The 18,512-nt window shown below is 40.9% G+C and overlaps 2 protein-coding genes across 3 annotated transcripts in view; one reads left to right on the top strand and one right to left on the bottom strand.

Moving 5' to 3' along the window:
- Positions 1-18,512, top strand: part of CAPZB (capping actin protein of muscle Z-line subunit beta) — a 109,900-nt gene that overhangs the window by 74,862 nt on the left and 16,526 nt on the right. For both annotated transcript variants that reach the window (XM_074933933.1, XM_074933934.1), the window contains exons 5-6: positions 15,523-15,664; positions 16,183-16,299. In XM_074933933.1, coding sequence (XP_074790034.1) covers positions 15,523-15,664; positions 16,183-16,299 — 259 coding nt within the window. The remainder of the gene's footprint in view (positions 1-15,522; positions 15,665-16,182; positions 16,300-18,512) is intronic.
- SLC66A1 (solute carrier family 66 member 1) overlaps positions 15,445-18,512 on the bottom strand; it is a 45,714-nt gene continuing 42,646 nt past the window's right edge. Inside the window, exon 10 of the mRNA XM_074933930.1 lies at positions 15,445-15,691. The gene's annotated coding sequence lies outside the window, so the exon portion shown is untranslated. The remainder of the gene's footprint in view (positions 15,692-18,512) is intronic.

Here is an 18,512-nt window from a genome sequence, read left to right as displayed (position 1 = left end):
AATTCATGTTCTAAAGGAACCACACCTTAGTAATACTTTTCAAGTTGCAGGAAATATACAAAAACGCTTTGAATGATACTCTAGAAACTCATTTTCACCGCTTCAGAATGTCAGTCACATTGAACAGACAGGTTCTCTGTTCAAGTGATACAACTTTTAGCCACGCTTTGTGTGGCAAACTTAAAAACAAAAAACAAAACAAACCACACTTGTGAAGGTATCTTGCGTTGCTTGCACTGTTATGCTTGTCTTCTGCATTGCAGATGATGAGAAGGGAACCCCAGAACTTCCTTGATGACAGCAATGCCTCTGGGATTGCTAGAGCAGAGGCTGAGTGTATTGCAACAGTCATTCAACAGGCAAGGGTAAACATCTCCCTCTTCCTCCAGTTTAGAGGATATTTTATATGCAGTACTTGAAAGTGCAGCCTGAAACAGTTGTGCTGTTATGTTTATGCCAGAGGGATAACAGACATATTACCAACAGCTAATATAAAATTTAAACATCAAGTATAATTTCTGAAGTTTAAAAAAAAAAAAAATTGAGAGAAGAATTTTAATGAGAACTCCAGGCTCTAGTATATATTTCCCCAGGCAGTTAAATGTCTTCCATAGTGAGGGTTCATCTTGGGGTTTGCACAAGCACTTTGGGGCTTTGTTGCTTTATCTTAACTCCCGCACTTTCCTTTGCTCATTAGTTTTAGGTACCTCTTGCTCACAGTTCTCAAGGTAATGTAAGTTGTTTGGTCATTTGTCATAGCCCTTAATGACAGTAAGATGCTGCAATGCACTTGTTCATCATGACAACATAGATCAATTGTGTAGATGACTTAAAACAGCAAAACTACTTATATTGCAAATCCCACCAGAGATGCTGCTAGCATACCAAGAAGCACAGATTAGAAGAATCTTGTAGAGCTCTCTCTCTGATGTTGAATGATAATTTAAAATTGGGAACCATATTGTCTTCTCCTAGTGCTTTCTGAATTTGAATTCTGGATTAGATCTGTCATCTTCGAATAATCTGATTTTGAAGTTGTATCATTAGTAAGCAGTTGTCTGGAATTATTGCTGTCAGACAATGTAATAGGCTTGACTGCACACCAGTCAGTCTGGGAGATTGCAGGCAAGAATAATAGGTTGGATAAAAGCAAAGCTCTTCTTGACCAGGCCCAAAGTAATGCTAAGACCTTGGTTCTCAGAGTTCGTTCCATATGGCATATGCTTTATTTCCTGGTTTTAAAAGATTTCGGACAGATTATTCCAGTATCATTTCTTGGGGTGGAAGAGAAATATATGCATCTCTTGAAGAATTGAGTGCTTTTGTGAGCAGGTTCTTTTTCAAATACAGGCAACAGGATGTAGAGTTCAGACTCTCCCCTTTCCTGGGGTTTGGTTTTTATTAATTTAAATTAACAGTAATACTGCATGAAGTTCAGCTCAGACTTTGTTCAAAGAATTGGCTGCTCCTAAGGTTCTCGGCACCAGAACTGCTCAGCCTACACCTTAGATCCTCTAGAATACTGTTCTAACCTTTTATATGCAGGTGCGGAACAAGTCACCTACATGAATGAACCATCAGAACCTATGTAGCAAGTGGTGATACTGTTTGGGAAGTGCTTCAGGAAAACAGTGTTAGGGCTTTATATAAATAATCTGTTCATATTTGTTCACTAGTGTCAGAGTCTTAAATTTTGGTCTTCCGTAGACTACTTATTGGCCATTCATTTGATGTCAGCACTTTAATCTGAAAACATGTTGGATAAAGCTTGTATTACAAAATCATATAGAATTGCTTAGAATAGTAGAATCTTGAGCATTAAGATACTACGAGGTTGCAGAATATTCAGTCTATGTAGCCGCCGCAGAATTGTTCATTACCATGTATACCTGGTGCCCTGTCCAATCTAGTTTTAAATAATTCCACGGATTGCCCCATATCCCTTGTTGTGAAACAGTCTCCCAGTTTTTCTGTCAGTAAGCCTTCTTATTCCTGTTTAATCCTTCATAACTGCGTATCATTACTTCATTCAGCCGTGCTAAACTCCTCTCTCCTTGCCAGTTATGACCTTACCCCGTTCCATTTGATTTTAATTTAAATTCTCACAGGACTCTTCAGACAGTTGTTGGTGCATGTTAATTTCACAAATCTATAAAATCCGGGAGAAACCAAGGGGGGAAAAGAGAACACTTTGCCAGGCAGGTAGGGTTGGGTTAACACTTGTGGAAACCAGAAGTGAATTCAACTTGAGTCTGAAGAAGTAAACTTGGTATTAATTCAATCCCTAGCAGATACATACCATACAATTAATAATCTTAAAACCATGTATTTCACAGAAACGCAGACCTTTTGCTGAAATGGTAACTTTAATTTTGATCTCTTGCTGCCAGATTTAACACTTATACTGCCTAAAGCTAATGCCCTAATATCCTCTTGTTCATTAGTTTATTACTCCCATATGCAGTCTAGCATCTCACCCAATTCGGTTAAATCCTTGACTCTCCACTTCCCAAACTGAGAAGAATGTTCCTTCAAACACGTGGTTGTAATTTATTGCCTTTAACGGGCATATGTGTAATTGATTGAAATCAAAGCATAATGAGGACCAGTGAGTCTGGATAAATGTACTGTAACTATTTTACATTCCACGTTCCTTTGTTTAGGGTTGGAGATAATCAATGCTTTAAGTAATCTAATCATCCCTTATTGTTAGGAAGAAGAGGCTTCTGAAGTGAATTAAAATAACTTCCCTGTGGAAAGATGCCTCTTGTCTGGCTTTTTTTAGAAAATGATTTCAGGAAGATGAGTCTTGGCAGCCTTTGGCTAGTTCAGTAACATGGGAGAAGTTTAAATGTTGACGTTCCATTTTAGGGAACCTCTTTGGTCGGTCTTGGGTTAAATAGGATCTGTTAAGTCCTTGTTTGTGACAACTTGAAGATCACAAAGTGTTCTCATAGTCTTAATCATCTCATTTCTGAAAATGCACTGGCTGAGTAACACTTCATAGCGCCCGCTATCCTGTTGAATTGCAGGCTTGGTTAGTGTCCAAAATGGAGTAAGTTATTCAAGCATTCAGTTTGTATTAACTGTGCTGCTGCCGATACTGCTGCCATAGAGATCTTAGATCATGGATTTACAGAGGCCCTCAGTATAGTAGACGTGGCCCAAGTGAAGTGCCCACTACTCTTGTCCTTCCAGCTTGAGGAAGAAGTGTTACAACCAAGTTCCCCTATACATATGATTTTACATAGATATAAGACTCCTAGTAGATGGATTGAGGTGATTGTTGGTCAGAAATAGCAATGAAACCCCATTGACCTAGGTAAGCTGATATCGTACCGTTCTTTTTAGAGTCAACAGTGTCAGCCTCTTTTTGCCTATCGTTTTAATCACTTTGTATTGTACAGACTTCATTTGCTGAAGTCAAATAATAGTTCTCCTTGTTGTTTGACTGTGTGTATCAGCTCCTCTCTCTAAATCTCTACACTGGCTTTATACAAGTTTCTTGTAAACGTCCTCAAAACTCTTCCCATTGCTTCTCATACACATTTATCTTATCCCGCTTTTCTACACCCACTTTGTTCTACTGATGGTGCCAGCCCTAAGTTCCCTCTAAGCTGCACGGCTGTATAGCTGCACAGCAGGCTATGGAGGGCCGCGCAGGCAGGGAGAGGCATCTTTCTCCCTGTCAAAGCCCCAGGGCAGCCTGCACCCCAAATCTCTCATCCCTGGCTCCACCCCAGAGCCCTCAGCCAGAGGCCTCACCCTGCCTCGCCTCAACTCTCTGCCCGAGCCCCCTCCTGCACCCCAAACTCCTCATCCCCAGCCCCCCCCCCCTTTGCCCCAGCCCTGAGCCCCCTCCCACATTCCGAACCCCTTGGTCACACATCACCTCCCTATTGGTGCACATAATGAAATTCATTCTGCACATGGATATAAAAAATCAGAGGGAATATTGCCAGCCCTTGTGAACCTACTTGGTCAGCTTTTCACACATACATGGCTGTGCCTTTTTCCATGTTACCCCTATATGAGCTCATTTGCAGTGCTGCTACTAAGTTAGTGCCTTCTAAAGGCACTGCTCTGTTGTAAAGCCTATTGGGAAACTTGTTGAATGAAAATACTTAATGCATTCTGGGTGCTACCAGAAAGAAATACTAATATGCCACCACTTGCAACATTTTTACATGTGTGCTTAACCAGCTGAGTTTCCTGTATGAGGAGCAATCCTGATTCCACTAAGGAAATAGAGTATACCATGTGTTGGAGACATAATTAGTATTTAGTTTTTACATCAACCACCAGTACTGTGCACTGGAGGTGGGGGGGTACAATCACTGAAGCTCAGATTTCTCCAGCCTGCAGTGTAATTTTCAGCTCTTGAAGTGATTAGGCAGCTGTGAGCTCTTTATGTAAGAGCTCTGTCTGTGTTTAGATGTAAACCTAGTTTTCCCAAACTAAAAACCATGGAAAGCTTTGAAGTAACTTTATTACCATTAGCTCACTGTTCCTCATTAATGCTTACTAGCCCTTTGTGATGGCTTTCTCTTCAGGCATGATAGTTACTGTGGCTTTCACAGTGAGGGCTCTGCAGATTGAATCCAGATGTGTTTGTTATGCATCCCAGCACTAAGGAAACCTGAGATTTTCTATCCCACTGCTGGCTGGGGCTTTGCACAATAGGGTGTGACATCAGGATTATGTCACCCATGAGTCTTGCCTCTGGGTCCGACTGATAAGTACAAGATGACATCTCATAAGACCAGCTTAAATCACCAAAATGCTAGTCACTTTAATGTTCAGATGCTTACAGAATTAAAAACAGGACAGTTATGCCAGCAAACTCTTCAGAGAGCATGCAGTTAGGGCCGAATCAGGGTCCCTTCCTTAACTTGCTTTTAGCCAGCTCAAAGCCTAATAAGAGACAGCTTTGCACTAGTCTGTGTAATTATGCAGGCTGGGATGAGTTTTTAAAAGGGGTGAGAGAGGAAAGCAAGATGAGCATACTGGGAAACATCGTTCAGTTGCTGTTGACCTGATTCTTTTGCAGTGCTTCATTTTTGGTGCATCTATATGCAGAATTCCTTCTAAAGCACTTTTGAGCATTCTGACCATGCTCATCAGAGTTGTTCTCTCCCTTGGGTTCCCTTAGTGTCTTAAAATCTGAACACAAGAATTGGAGAAGTCCTGTTAGGTCATCCCTGCTGATGCAGCATTGGCCTCACAGCACATGTTGCTAGCGTAGGTTTCAGTGTCTGAAGCAATGAAAGTTCTGCTACTTCCTTAGGAAACCATTTTATAGTGTCCTACTTCACTATCAGGAAGTCTTTTTTGTAATATTCACACTAAATTTTCTATTTAACTTTCTCCAGTTCTTACTGGCTACGCTCATTATCACACTGAAATCCTTTCTCTGGTATGTCAATCTTCAGTTATTTATGGATTATTTTATATCCTCTTCCCCTCATGCCCCAACAGTCACCCTCTTAATCAAGATGTGTGTATTTACTTTTCCCCTAAGCAAATGAATGCTTCCAGCCTCTCATCACTCTTAGAATTCAGAGAAAGAACCCATCAGTTTTTCTAACAATAGGCTTATTTCTGGCTGGTGTTTTGAACTGCTCTCTGTTCCGCAGAATCTGTGTACATATTAATGTGCTAATCGTTAATAAGACACTAACACTACCTAAGAAGTGACCTAATACCAGTCTGTGCATATGCCATTAGATACTTTCTTAAATCACGGTTATCTGTACTGTATATGCTCTTTGCCAATTCTTGAGCCACATGTTCCTGTCCAAACCAATCTGAAATGATTTTTGAAGTAAGAATTTGTAGCACAAAATCAAATATTTTACTGAACTCCATCTGAAACGGCACTTACTTTTTCTAATTTTATGATTGTTACAAAAATTTTGATTCCTTAAGACAAACTTAATTTGCAAAAGACCATGCTGCCTGTTGAACATTACAGCTTTACCGTCTGTGTGGCTGGGATTTTAAAAAGAGCCTCAGGGAGTTGGGTGCCTGAGGTCCATCAGAATTCCAGACTCCCCTAGGCTCTTTTGAAAACCCAAGCTTAGAAGTTTAGTGACTCTTACCCCTTAATACTGCTAGGTCCCTGTTCTTGAGCCACTTTAGAGTGCTTATCGCCATACATTTGTAGGTGCAGCTGGTCGTTTGATAATTCCAAAGCTCTTGACACCCCCTTCAAGACAACGTTTGGCCAGACAGATGCATCAGAACAAGATAGTGAGACTGATTAAGGATAAACTTGCTGGCTCACATAGCTGTTTGTCTTATTGCTGAACATCTGAATCTGGGTTAGAGAATATACATGTATGCTCAGAATAGAGCAGTTTATTCTTAAAAGTACAAGGGGAGATTTTCAAAGGCACAGATGTCCGGTTCCTAATCCATTTGAAAGTCAAGGTACACTGAGCTACAGGTCTGTACACAGTAAAAAGGAACTAGATCTGAAAGTGGCCTTTGGACTATCTGATGGTTATGATCCAGACTGGGGAGCCTAGAAAGTGGTGGAGGCAGGAACCTAGAAAGTGGTGGAGGATACTTTCAGTTTAGGTTGAGTACTACACTGCCATTTGCACCTCTGAAAGCTCTCCCACAGCGTTTTAAAAGTATGCTGTGCTTTTAATGAATAAGTTGGTATCAGACTGTGAGGTAGGGTTTCCAGGTGACCGGTTTTCAACCAGAAAGTCTGGTCAAAAAGGGGACCCCTAGCAGTGTCCGGCATGACCTGACACCAAAAGTTCAGTTACTACGGGGGGGGGGCAGGGGGAGGAGGTGGCATAAAGCCATCAACCCATGTCAGCCCCTACTCAGCTAGGGCGGTCTCCTATCTGCATCTCGTGGGCAGGCAGGCTTGGTGTCAGGCTGCAGCCTTGGAGCAGAGGGAGCGGGGGTGAGAGGGTGAGCGATGGGGGAAGGGCCTGGGGAAGAGGTGGGGGAGAGGGGAGTTTGGTTTTCAGCAATTAGAAAGTTGGCAACCCTACTTAAAAGGCTAACTCATCAGTGAATAATAGTCCTTCTTGTAACCTGACTGGCTAGAGTAAACTTGATGTATGAATTAATATGCCATACAATATCTGTGCCAAGCATGATTTCAGTACATTTAATGCCTCATGCACAAGAAATAGTTTATTTTAGGCCTCCCATCTTTTCTGCCAAATATATTTTAATATTCAGTTTTATGCTTCAAATAAAAATAACATGTTCCCAAGCGGTAAGTTGAAATACAGAGATTGTTCTGTGTAGATAAGTAAAGGTGAATGACTGGTGAATTTAAGGAGGCTTAACTCTAGGTTTATTGCATCTTTCCTTAAAGCAGCAGGGTGACTTGTCTTGCACTTCCTAGATTCACACCCAAACAGCAGGTGGAGTAGCCAGTAGTGCTTCAGAGTTCTCCAGCCTAGTTTGTAAAGGTGTAAATTGTTTGAGAGCCTTCAAGATCTAATTCCTATCAACGTATTGCAGACCTGTAACTCAGCGTATCTTGCTGTAGTTTGTCACAAGACTGCTATCTGAAGCTGTTTACCCCTGTACTGTATTTGTGATAATTTCCCTGAAGGAAGGGAAGGAAGGCACTTACCTGTATTTAGATTTTGGGACCTACACCCAGAGCTGTAATTAGGCATTTTAGTGCCTAAGGCAAACAAGCATGTTTGTGTTCCCGAACTATTTTTCCATCCTCCCAGCTTTGCGCCCAGACAGCTGCCCCACTCACCCCGTCCTGATTATGGCACTGCCTCCACTAGGACCCTTTCTGTAACTATGTACGTCTAAAGAAAAGGAGGACTTGTGGCACCTTAGAGACTAACCAGTTTATTAGAGCATAAGCTTTCGTGAGCTACAGCTCACTTCATCAGATGCATTCGATGAAGTGAGCTGTAGCTCACGAAAGCTTATGTTCAAATAAATTGGTTAGTCTCTAAGGTGCCACAAGTCCTCCTTTTCTTTTTGCGGATACAGACTAACACGGCTGTGACTCTGAAACCTGTCATTATGTACGTCTAGGTGCTGAACTACTTGTTTAAACGAGTCTAGGACTCCTTTGTGTACCTCTGCAGTTTGCCTCTTAAGAGACTGACATTCTAGTTTATTTTGGAACAGCATGTGTGAGCAATTGTAGTTTGCAGAATGTAAAACTTGTCTGCGACTTCATTAAATATGCAGCGGGCTCTCTACAGAATGGCCTGCTGTTGGTCACACTGAGTATAGGTGAAAGGCTTGCAAGCAGGTCTCTGCCTCCTGTGGTTTAATGAGCTTTTTCTGTAACTGGAGATAGACCATGGTGTTACAAGGTGACTTAGTTTTTTGTGTTGGAGGCTAATGGTAGTTTGCTGGTGACTTCTCAAAGAGGTTTTGGTCATGACATTTCAATCACTAAGTACAGTTGAATGTTTGGGAAAATTCCACTACATACATCCGACATCACCCACGAAAACTTATGCTCCGATAAGTCTGTTAGTCTATAAGGTGCCCCAGGACTCTTTGCCTCTTTTAAATGGGGAATGTCATTTTTGACAATGGTAATGTATTGAAAGCCACAAACGCCAGGATTCTAAGCCGCTTCTGACTTTTAGCTGCTCCATTGTTTTGAACACTGTTGTCCTAACATGCAGCATTATTAGTCTTCATAGCTCTCCTTGCAGTTTGTCATCCAGCCGCAGTCCAGATGTGCAGTTAAGTGTAACTGGCATGGAAGTTACACATACCTAATTTTATTGGTATGCTTGCTCATAGGACTGTTGCACCTGTGTGTGCTGGAAATAATTTCTGTAAAATACCTGTACAGAATCCGCAGGCATATTTTGGGATGTGTTCATTAAACTGGACTGAGGACATACACATCTTATTTTTTCTTGTATTCAGGGAACGTCCTTAAAGAACTTAATATGGCCACGTTCCTGATTGTGTGTGAGATGAGGGGAAAGGAATAAAAGAATTTTGAATAGTCTCTAATTGAGCCAGTAAAAAGCATTATTTCCTGCTCGTTTTTCCCATATCAAACTGTCCTGTGCATTCTCATGCCTTTTGTTTTATTGTTGAACAGTATTCTGTATTTTCTTGCTGCTGTAAATCTGGGATGGGGAGAAGGTCAACGGTGAAATTACCTGATGACAAAACTGAGCGCTTTCTGTAGCCTTAAAATCTTTTTCCATCCATGAGCTAGTAATATGTAGTCAGTTTGAATAATGGACTTGCTGAAACTGGCCATTTTCTTTATACTTAAAAAGCAAAAATGCAAGTGAACATTTGGTTTTGGGTGGGGGAGGTACATGATGAAAATTGTGCTGTCATGTGTCCGACCAGCCAGTTAAACTTCTGCCTTCAAATAGGCTCCTCCATTGACCTCCCCGTGGTATTCAGTCACCCATTAGAGCTGCCAGAAAACAGCAGCCCTTTTGGTGGTGATTTTAATGCTTGTAGACAAATGCTCAAAAGCATTTTTGGGAGACAATAGGACTCTTTCCTCTATCTATATCAAGAGACTTAGACTCACTTCTAGGTGCTGACCAGCTGTTCCTGTTACACTCTGCAATTGCAAGAAGCATCTATATAAATATCTAGAAAAAATCAAAGTGAACAGTGTCACTTTACCAAATCCAGTCTAAAGCACCACTTAACATTTTAAAATGGTTTTCATAAACAAATGGTATTGGTACTTGGCATTGGGTTTTGTGGCTTAATGTTGTGCTGCAAAAGTCATGAGCCAGATACAAAAACCCACCCGCTGTCTTTGGCACTAGATTACCCACTGGAAAATGCTCAAGTGTTTTTATGGATGTGACTTGGTTCTAGTGAAATTGAGAGCCATAGCTTGTTTTCATTGCAGTGTGATGGAAACTCACTTTACCAGTGTATAGTCCAAAATTCATACCAAGTGTTGTGGAAAGAGCTTTCCAATGCCACCAAACAACATCATTAATAATCTGGTCTTTAATGGTAAAATAAAGTGATAAGTCTGTCCCCTTTTTTTTAGGGTGTGCTATTGGGGAGAAGGGAAACTTCCTCCCCAACCCAACTCTCTTGAAGTTATAGCTTTGTTCTGCCAAGCTTTTACTCTCTAGAGTTCCTTAAACAAGTTTCCATCCTATGTGTCCACCCACACAAACTTCAAACACTTCATAAAGCTTTGGATTTCTCAACTTAAATATTTTTTTATTCTCACATTCATAAAGTAGGTCATTTTAAAAAAAAATAATAATTTTTTTTTAAGTGTGACATTTTTTGTGTAAAAAGACTTTTTTTCCAGGAATTCTGTGGTTGAAGAGTAATGGACATAAAATCTGTGTACCTGACCACGACATTCAAACTATAAAGGGGTTCCAATGAAAAATGGCATGCTACTCTGAACTTTAGATGGCGAGAGTTATTGATATATTGGATCTAGTGCCTTTTCAGTAACTCCAGGGATCTACCTCTTGTGCACAGTAAATATTTCCTGAAACAGAACTTTAAGTCTCTGAAACAGTTTCAGCATTCTTTATTGAAGGTTGGTTACCCCTTAAAGCCTCCATAATATAGGAGTGTGTCAACCAGCAGTGCGGCCTTCTGATTTCTAATAAAGGGCGGTGGCTGGCTAGTACAACCAACATGCTTTTTTTTTTAAGTAGTCTCTTACTGCAAAATCTTGCCCCCTCCTCCATGCCAAAGAATAATCCGGAGATATCCAGTCCTTAAACTGAAGAAGTCTTGAGTTCCCAGCTATTCTTATTAGCTTTGGAAAAATGTATTCACATTTGGGAAGCCTTGCAAAGCACCAGAAGTTGCACGGGAACATAGGAATTGCTATATTGAATCGGACCTGTAGTTCATCTAATGAGTATCCTCTCTCTGACAGTGAGTAGCAACCAGATGCTTCTGAGGAAGATGTACAATAATCTGCCCAACACTGCAGTTACAGGTACAACAATCTAGAAAGCTCAGAGGGGCGTACATCAAGAGTAGTGATTCATGTAGACTGTCACCTCAAAGAAGAAGGTTCTAGCAGTTCTAGGAGCCCCTTGGTAGATTCCAGTTCTTCACTGTGTTTAGTTCCCTTGACCTGGTCCTGCTTTCCAGTTCACCCATGCATTTCCTTTCTTCGTTGTAGAAGGCATCAATTTATGTCATACAGCAGAATTTTCCAAGTCAGTTGCCTACCTTTCTGCTTAGTTTTTTATTAAGTTCCTCTGTCTTATCTGTGGCTGACAAAGCTTTCTTGGATATAGTCCAGTCTTTGTGCAGCAAATCCATGCTTACAAATGTAGATTTCAAATCCTGCCAATCTCTGTCCAATTTTCTGTTACATAGTAGCCAATTAACCTGTAGCATCATCTTTATTTTTCCTGGAGAAAGTAAGCTTAAAGAAATGTTCTCTAAGCATGTTGTTCTGGGTTTCTGTATTTATCAGACATGTCCCACATCAGTATGGGTTATAAAAACAGATTAGGGAGGAATAGAACCTGAAACCTAAAATTTAGTGTCCATGTGACTTGGGCTGAAATCTAGTGCTTCTGATCAGTGATATACACTTTCTTCTCAGGAAAATCAGTGAATTTTTGGAATAATCAAATATTGGTGAAGCACACAGCTAACATTTATCCCTTAACCACGACTGCATTCAATTGTTTGCATTATCGTTTGGGTCTCAAGATACTGAAGCTGGCTATGGCAAAGTTAACTTTATTGAAATAGCATGTTAGTATTTAAAACAATATTAATACTATATTTGATTCATTAAATATACAAAGACTAGTTAAAGTGTTTCCATGTGTGTGCTGTTAGTTCTGGCGGGAGGTTCTTCAGATGGTTTTATGTGGTTTCAAACAACATTTTAGCACATTCTTAAAATACCCACAAAAGCCTTTATGTAAAATCTCATAAATGTGAGCCACATAAAAATTATTTTTTCCTGTTTCATGTCATTGGGATCAAAGTACAGTAGGTAAGAATAAATTTCCAAAAAACCTTGTTGTAGTCCCTCTCTTAATTAATGTTTCAGGCTCATAGCACGCTCATAAAATGTATAATGGGGAAACTGTCTGTATACCCTTCAGTAATCTCACTGACTGCCAGTTCACCCTCAGTGATTTTTAGCACACTTGCTATGGAGGCAGATGTAGGTTCTATTCTCTAGCCTTTCAGCCCTTCTGCTCTCTTCTCCAAGGACGCATCGGTCAGGCTGGAACTTCAGGTTTCTGAGGAACTGCAAGGCACACTGATCAATGCAGAAGTTACAGTCCATTCCCAGATGCTTCAGGAGAGTGTGAGGGTTTTTTTTGTAACCCAACAGAATTCTGGCTTCGCATGTCTGCTCAGTTGAAAGGTGTTCCCTTTTTAATAGGGGTAATGTCTCTGGATAACCATACTTCATAGGACAGTACTATATGCTTCTTTGTTACTAAATGCCAAATCTGTGCTTGCTGATCCATAGTGAAGGTCCCTCATTGGACACTAACTGCTGTAGTATTGAATTAACTGTTTATACCTGTCTCCCAGTCTTCAGCATTCTTTGGTATGATGGTAGATATGTGCCATAAGGAAGAATTTGGGTAGCACTGGGGTCTCTGTGTGTGTGTGTGTGTGTGTGTGTGTGTGTGTGTTTTTAAGCTTTGATTTGTGTCCTACAGATGCAGAGAGAATATTTGAGCAGAGTAGGCCACATTCCTTTACAATAATCTTTCTATCTGTTCACACTATTCTGTGGGCACTGGGTGGGGAGGACACATTTTACTTCTGGAACTGTCTGTAACATATCCGGAGATCTAAAATGAACAGCACATGGAATCAAACTTTAAATGTAGTTAATAAAAAGATTTTTGTCATGTTAATAATGGAGTGAGGTTTTCCTTTCTTGCTGAAGGGAAACATGAAATCACTTGTAAATTTAAATGAACATGCTCCTCAAAAGGCAGTTAAAGTTAGGGCTGCAAAACTGTTTAACCTGGATGACTTTTTCCTTCCCTTGGCTATGAGCCTCTATTCCAATGTGGGGGCTACCGCTCAAGCAGCCTTCTCAGATGCTTGCATGATCTGCTCTTGCATTCCTGAAAACATGGATTCTCTGATATTGTGTACACCCATAAATGTACATGGTGAGCATATGAATAAAGAGCACTCATAAAATGAACTAGATGTCTATAGCTATATGAGCACTTGTCTCTTGGCTTTTTCAGCTTCCTATACTTGCACCAGACTGAGTGAACAGCAGACAGTGCATTAGAACCCCACACTATTATGAACAGTCAGCTTGGTAGTATACACATTAGGTCCTGTCATGACTAATAGCTAGCAGTATGAGAGACTAGTTAAACAGTAAAGCAGAAACAAAAGCCAAATTAAAATCATGCTATTAAATGGTGTGACAAATCTTAAGCCTTATGATATGAGTGTTGCACTCTTATAGCTGTGTGAGTCATGGAAAAACCTATAAGTACAAAGTTAAGAGAAGCAGGGACTGAAATTCTTTGCTGTAGTAGTTAAATTACTAAAATCTCAGTTTTTTGCATGCTGTGGGAGAATATTCATGCTTCGCATCTCTTGCATAAGGAGAGCTTGAGATTCACTGTCGACACTTGCTAAGTTGGGTTGAAGGAATTGTAGTAATTGTGCTAAAATGCTATGGGATTACAGTTGCAGTCTGCTAAAAGCAAAAAGTAAACCGTATGCTCCCCAATCCCTACTATATCTGTTTACTTTTACAGTAGATGTTTCATCCACCACATGTATAATGTGGTACAAAAGGTGTAAAGCAGTTAGAGCAGCAAAAGAGCAGGTGTGGGGTTTTACAGAGTTCATAGTTCTCACAGTTTTGCAAGAATGTACTTTTTGGCCAGTAAAAAAAAAAGGAATTCAATGTTTTAGGTTTATTCCCTGGTTTATACCTGCTCCCAAGCAGGATACCAGGTGGCTTAATATTTAAACCTAGCCAGTGGCCCTCAGTACCTTCTCGGACAACATGAAAAGTGCCTGCCTGGAGTGGTATACATACTGCTATATTGCATGTCCACCAGTGGAACAGTTAGCTTCAGATGGTCATGTAAGTAACCTTGGCTTTCTGAAAAGGTCTCTGATATATTAGCGAGAAAGGCAGAAGCACACAAGCAAGATGTCCAAGTACATGGCTGAAAGACATTTTCTGGGCCACGACAAAACGTGACTGTGGGATCTACATCAACTCTCTGGGAGATAGAAGAGGCCAGCTTGAAGTACGACAATCTGCATCAGCCTGTGGAGCCATAAACAGCCTTCTAACATTCCCATCACGAAATCAGATGGCTCTCCCTTTTCATCAATGGACAAGGTCCGGACAGAAGGAAAACAACGCCACATTATGAAAATGTGCTGAACCAGGCATTTCCGATGACTGTCTGTCTGGAGCTACGAGACCTGGCAAAGCACGTGGCTGCTGATCCATGGACAAACACTGATCCTTCATCACTCAAAATGTAAAACACCCATCCAAAAGTTTATGGCATGGGTGTGCTGCGGGACCTGATGGTATTCCACCTGAGCTGCTCCAAGGTGACTTGGAACCCCAGTGATCATTGGCCTACATCAGCCGTTAAGTGTGGGCATCAGGCAAAGTACCAGCCTGCTGCATGAAATCCATGTCTGTGTTGCTGTATGGGTCAGAAACCTCTTACAAGCAGACTTGGAGTGGCTAGACAAATTCTATATGCGCGGTCAGTCCCAAATCCTGTACATAAACTGGTTTGACTTTGTGTAAAATGTCATCTCCTAGAGATCTGGCCTTCCTTCAATCACTCATCATATTCAAAAGCAGAGGTGCATTCTTTTCAGCCAAGTTGCTGGGATGGACAAAAACATTCCAGCACCCCATACACTCAAACTGTCCATGGACACTAGGCACAGCCTGCAGGGCCGCCCCAGAGATTTGTGTATTCAGAGGATTGAGCTGGATCTGGAAACTTCACTACACCATGCCTGGTGTGGCACCATCAATGGTGGTCACTCTGGCTGGCCCAACGGTCCTCTGTAGACTGTTTGACTGGCCCTTCGTTTCTAAAAACTTTGGTTTCAGTCTAACTCTGATTGCAATAAATCCAAAATTGTCAGCTTTCTTTACACAAACTTCAGACTGTAGCATAAAGCCACCTGTTGGTTCCCTTTTGTCTTAATTAGCAGACTTTACTATAAAGAACTCCCAAACACGCTCGGTAGTGAGAAGGAAAAACTACACTATAAAATACAGCCCTTACTTTCAGCCTGATTTGTAGCTTGCTCTGTAACAGCTGTTGCAGTTAATTGGAATCGGAGGAGTTGTTCGCTCAAGTTGGATAGACATCCATAAATAGCTATTTCTCACTAACCAATGTAAGCTTTTTATTTTCCTTAAGAGAAAAGTACCATCATTTTTATTAAAATGAATGCTGTAAAATTATGCAAACTTAAGTTCTTGGGTATCTATTAGGCTCTCAACGGCAGTTTAAAAAAAAATTCTGGAATCTGGGATCTTTTGCTTATCTGGGATCTTTATTGGCTCTCTTCCTGCAGGTATTTTGAAGGTGGAGTCTCCTCGGTCTACCTCTGGGATCTGGATCATGGCTTTGCTGGTGTGATCCTTATTAAGAAAGCTGGAGACGGGTCAAAGAAGATTAAGGGATGCTGGGATTCCATTCATGTGGTGGAAGTTCAGGTACATCCTGTGAGGCAGCTGATATTCCTAAATGAAAACAAAAGCCAGTTAATTCCAGACAATAAAGGCGTACAGGTGCTCAGCTGAACAATGCAGTGTTGTGTTGGGGCTGTGTAAACCTTTCCTCTATTAATTTTTGAAGTCCCTTAAGCAATTTGGATGAAGATAAGTCAGGGCTGTAATCAAAAGGATCCCAGAAAGACTGAAAATATGTTGTTTTCTGTGCATGTAACCATGCGCTTTTTTAATATAAAGGTCTGCAGATAAATATCACTAATTAAGTAATAAAAATGGGGCATTAGGGAGTAAATTGCTTGAACTAGATTTGCCTTTAGGAAAGTGTGTGTGTGTGTGTGAGAGAGAGCATTTTTAAAATATAAAACATTGGCTTCAGTCTGGCCATTCAACTATGCTTTGCAATCCTGTGGCTGCTATGTGACTCCCCCATGCTTTGCCATCTTTTAGGTTTTATGTTTTAACCTGTCTCTCCATCTTCTTTCCCTCCTCTTCCCTTTCAGGAAAAGTCCAGTGGTCGCACTGCCCATTACAAGTTGACCTCCACGGTGATGTTATGGCTACAAACTAACAAAACTGGTTCCGGTACCATGAACCTCGGAGGAAGCCTTACCAGACAGGTACTACAGTATACTAGCATTAGAGGACATGTCTGCGAAGGGATAAAAGACCCACAGCTGACTCAGGCTCATGGGGCTTGGGTTGAAGGGCTAGAAATCGCTGTTAGACTGTCAAGCTAAGGCTGGAGCCTGAGCTCTGGGATTCTCTACCCTCACAGGGTCCCCAGCCCAAGCCCAATTGTCTATACAGCTATCTTTCTTCAGCCCTGGAACCCAAGCCTGGTGAGCAGAGTCAGCTGACCCAGGCCAGCTACAGCTTTGCTTTTTTTCTTTTTTGTAATCCCTCTGTAGACGTACCCAGAGTCTTACAAACTCAAGACATGTCCTTTGTTGTTTGTATTGCAATAGCGTACAAACCCCCCCATCAGGATTAGAGGCCCCATTGTACTAGGTGCTGTATACGCTGGGGTTGCCTGCAATCACAATTCATTAAGACAAGAACACTTTTAAATGGTTATCCTGTTACCATATGAAGTTTCTCTTGGTGGTGGTAATGTTGTTAACAAAAATAATAAATTCAGTAGGAATTTGGGTTTCCTTGTCAGTCTTTTAATGCTGTGTTTGAAGTGGGCTTGCTGAATTTTCACAGCTTCTACTTTTACATGCTTTCCTGATTAATATCCTTTAGGTTAGATCTTACTTAACTACAGATGGACTTGTTCATTTTGCTCCTGCCTGCCCTTACAAGATCAGGCTGAATTATAAAAATGTCTCTATCTAAAGCCAACCTGGCCTGTGAGATTAATCCTGTATTCTGTAGGATTATTCTGTTTGTTGATTATAATAACTTTCTTTGCGTTTTTCCTAAGACTTCAAACATACAGTACTTATAGAAGTGTTTGGCTGCTACTGTACCTGACTGTTGTAAAACGAATCCTATTGATCCCTCCCTTTAATTCTTGGTTCTTCACACCAGCATTTTAATTGCATTGCCTTTGCAGAAAAAAGTCAACCTTTTGAGAGTAGGGCGTACAATTTGTCTAAATAGTCATAAGTGTTGCTGTCAAAGGCACATTTTATGGGCATTAGCGGTTAATTGAAATACTGGTGGTGGCCAGCAATTCAGCTCCACAAAGAGAATCTCCAAAACACACAGTGCCTGTGATAAGGCAGACAATGCATACTCTGAAATGAATAGAACAGTTCATATTGCTGTGAGTGTCTGTGCCAGGTGTGAAGGGGGAAAGGGACATGTATCCACATTGCAGAACTGAAGCACTGTGTTGCTATTGGAAGCACCAAAAATTTGCCATAGACCTGCATGAATTTTCTATGTTGATGTTACAGAAGAAACTGATGGAAAAGCAAAAATATGCATCTGGAGACAGTTGTGCATTACGTACTGTTTAAAATCTTTATAGTAATTATGCCTTGGTTATGCTCACCGGGACAAATAATTATCGCTAGGCCTTCCTAATACTTTCAGTCTTAGCCGTGAAATGGAGACCAAGGATTTGGCCGTGGCCGTGGCCTTGCACTGCATGACAGCTCATGCCAAGGAAAACAATAGCCTGTTGAGAATGATTGTCCTCAGTACACCTTGGCCTGCACTACTAGGCTTTGTTTGGTTTGACTTTCACTCTCTGAGCTTTAATGAGGAAATTCATGCTTCTGTCGTCATTTTAACAGCAGACCATGTAATTCATATGTGCTGCATTAAAGCAGAGGCCTGCGTCCAATGTAAGTAACTATAAAAAAGCCACTAGGGAAATGATGCACTACCTCTGTACAAACAATGGAAAACTCTGAAACTCAAGTTAGCTTCAGGTCTCAGATTTTTTGCTCTGAAAATGCCATAGTAGCTTTATTTATGCAAAATAGCTTTGTCAGAATCCAGTGCAAATGGATAATCAGCAAATATTTAGGCTCTTCTGAAGAGCTAGCATGCTGTGTGTGCAGGAGTTCTGAGGTAGTTGTATGTCTGTCTAGGGTATCGTGTGTAAGCAGTTTGCTTTAAGGTGGCTGGAGTTGTCAGCTAGAGTACTTTTCTCTTCATGCTTTAAACCCTGCGTATCCCATCACCTAAGGGGGTATCTTATGCCTAGGAACAGCACTATATATTTTCCTTGGTAGGCTTTTTGCAGTCTACCATAAAGTTCAACATGTAAAATCATGTTTTTAATTGAATCAGGTCCTTAATTGGATCTTTCCATTGACATTTTCAAGACACTATATTTTAGGCTCACCAGTATAGTTTTGAAATAACTTTGGCT

Source organism: Natator depressus, chromosome 18 (genome assembly GCF_965152275.1).
Source record: "Natator depressus isolate rNatDep1 chromosome 18, rNatDep2.hap1, whole genome shotgun sequence".
Taxonomy (NCBI): domain Eukaryota; kingdom Metazoa; phylum Chordata; order Testudines; family Cheloniidae; genus Natator; species Natator depressus.
The sequence above is the reverse complement of the archived record's forward strand: the minus strand, read 5'-3'. Positions and strand labels throughout refer to the sequence as shown.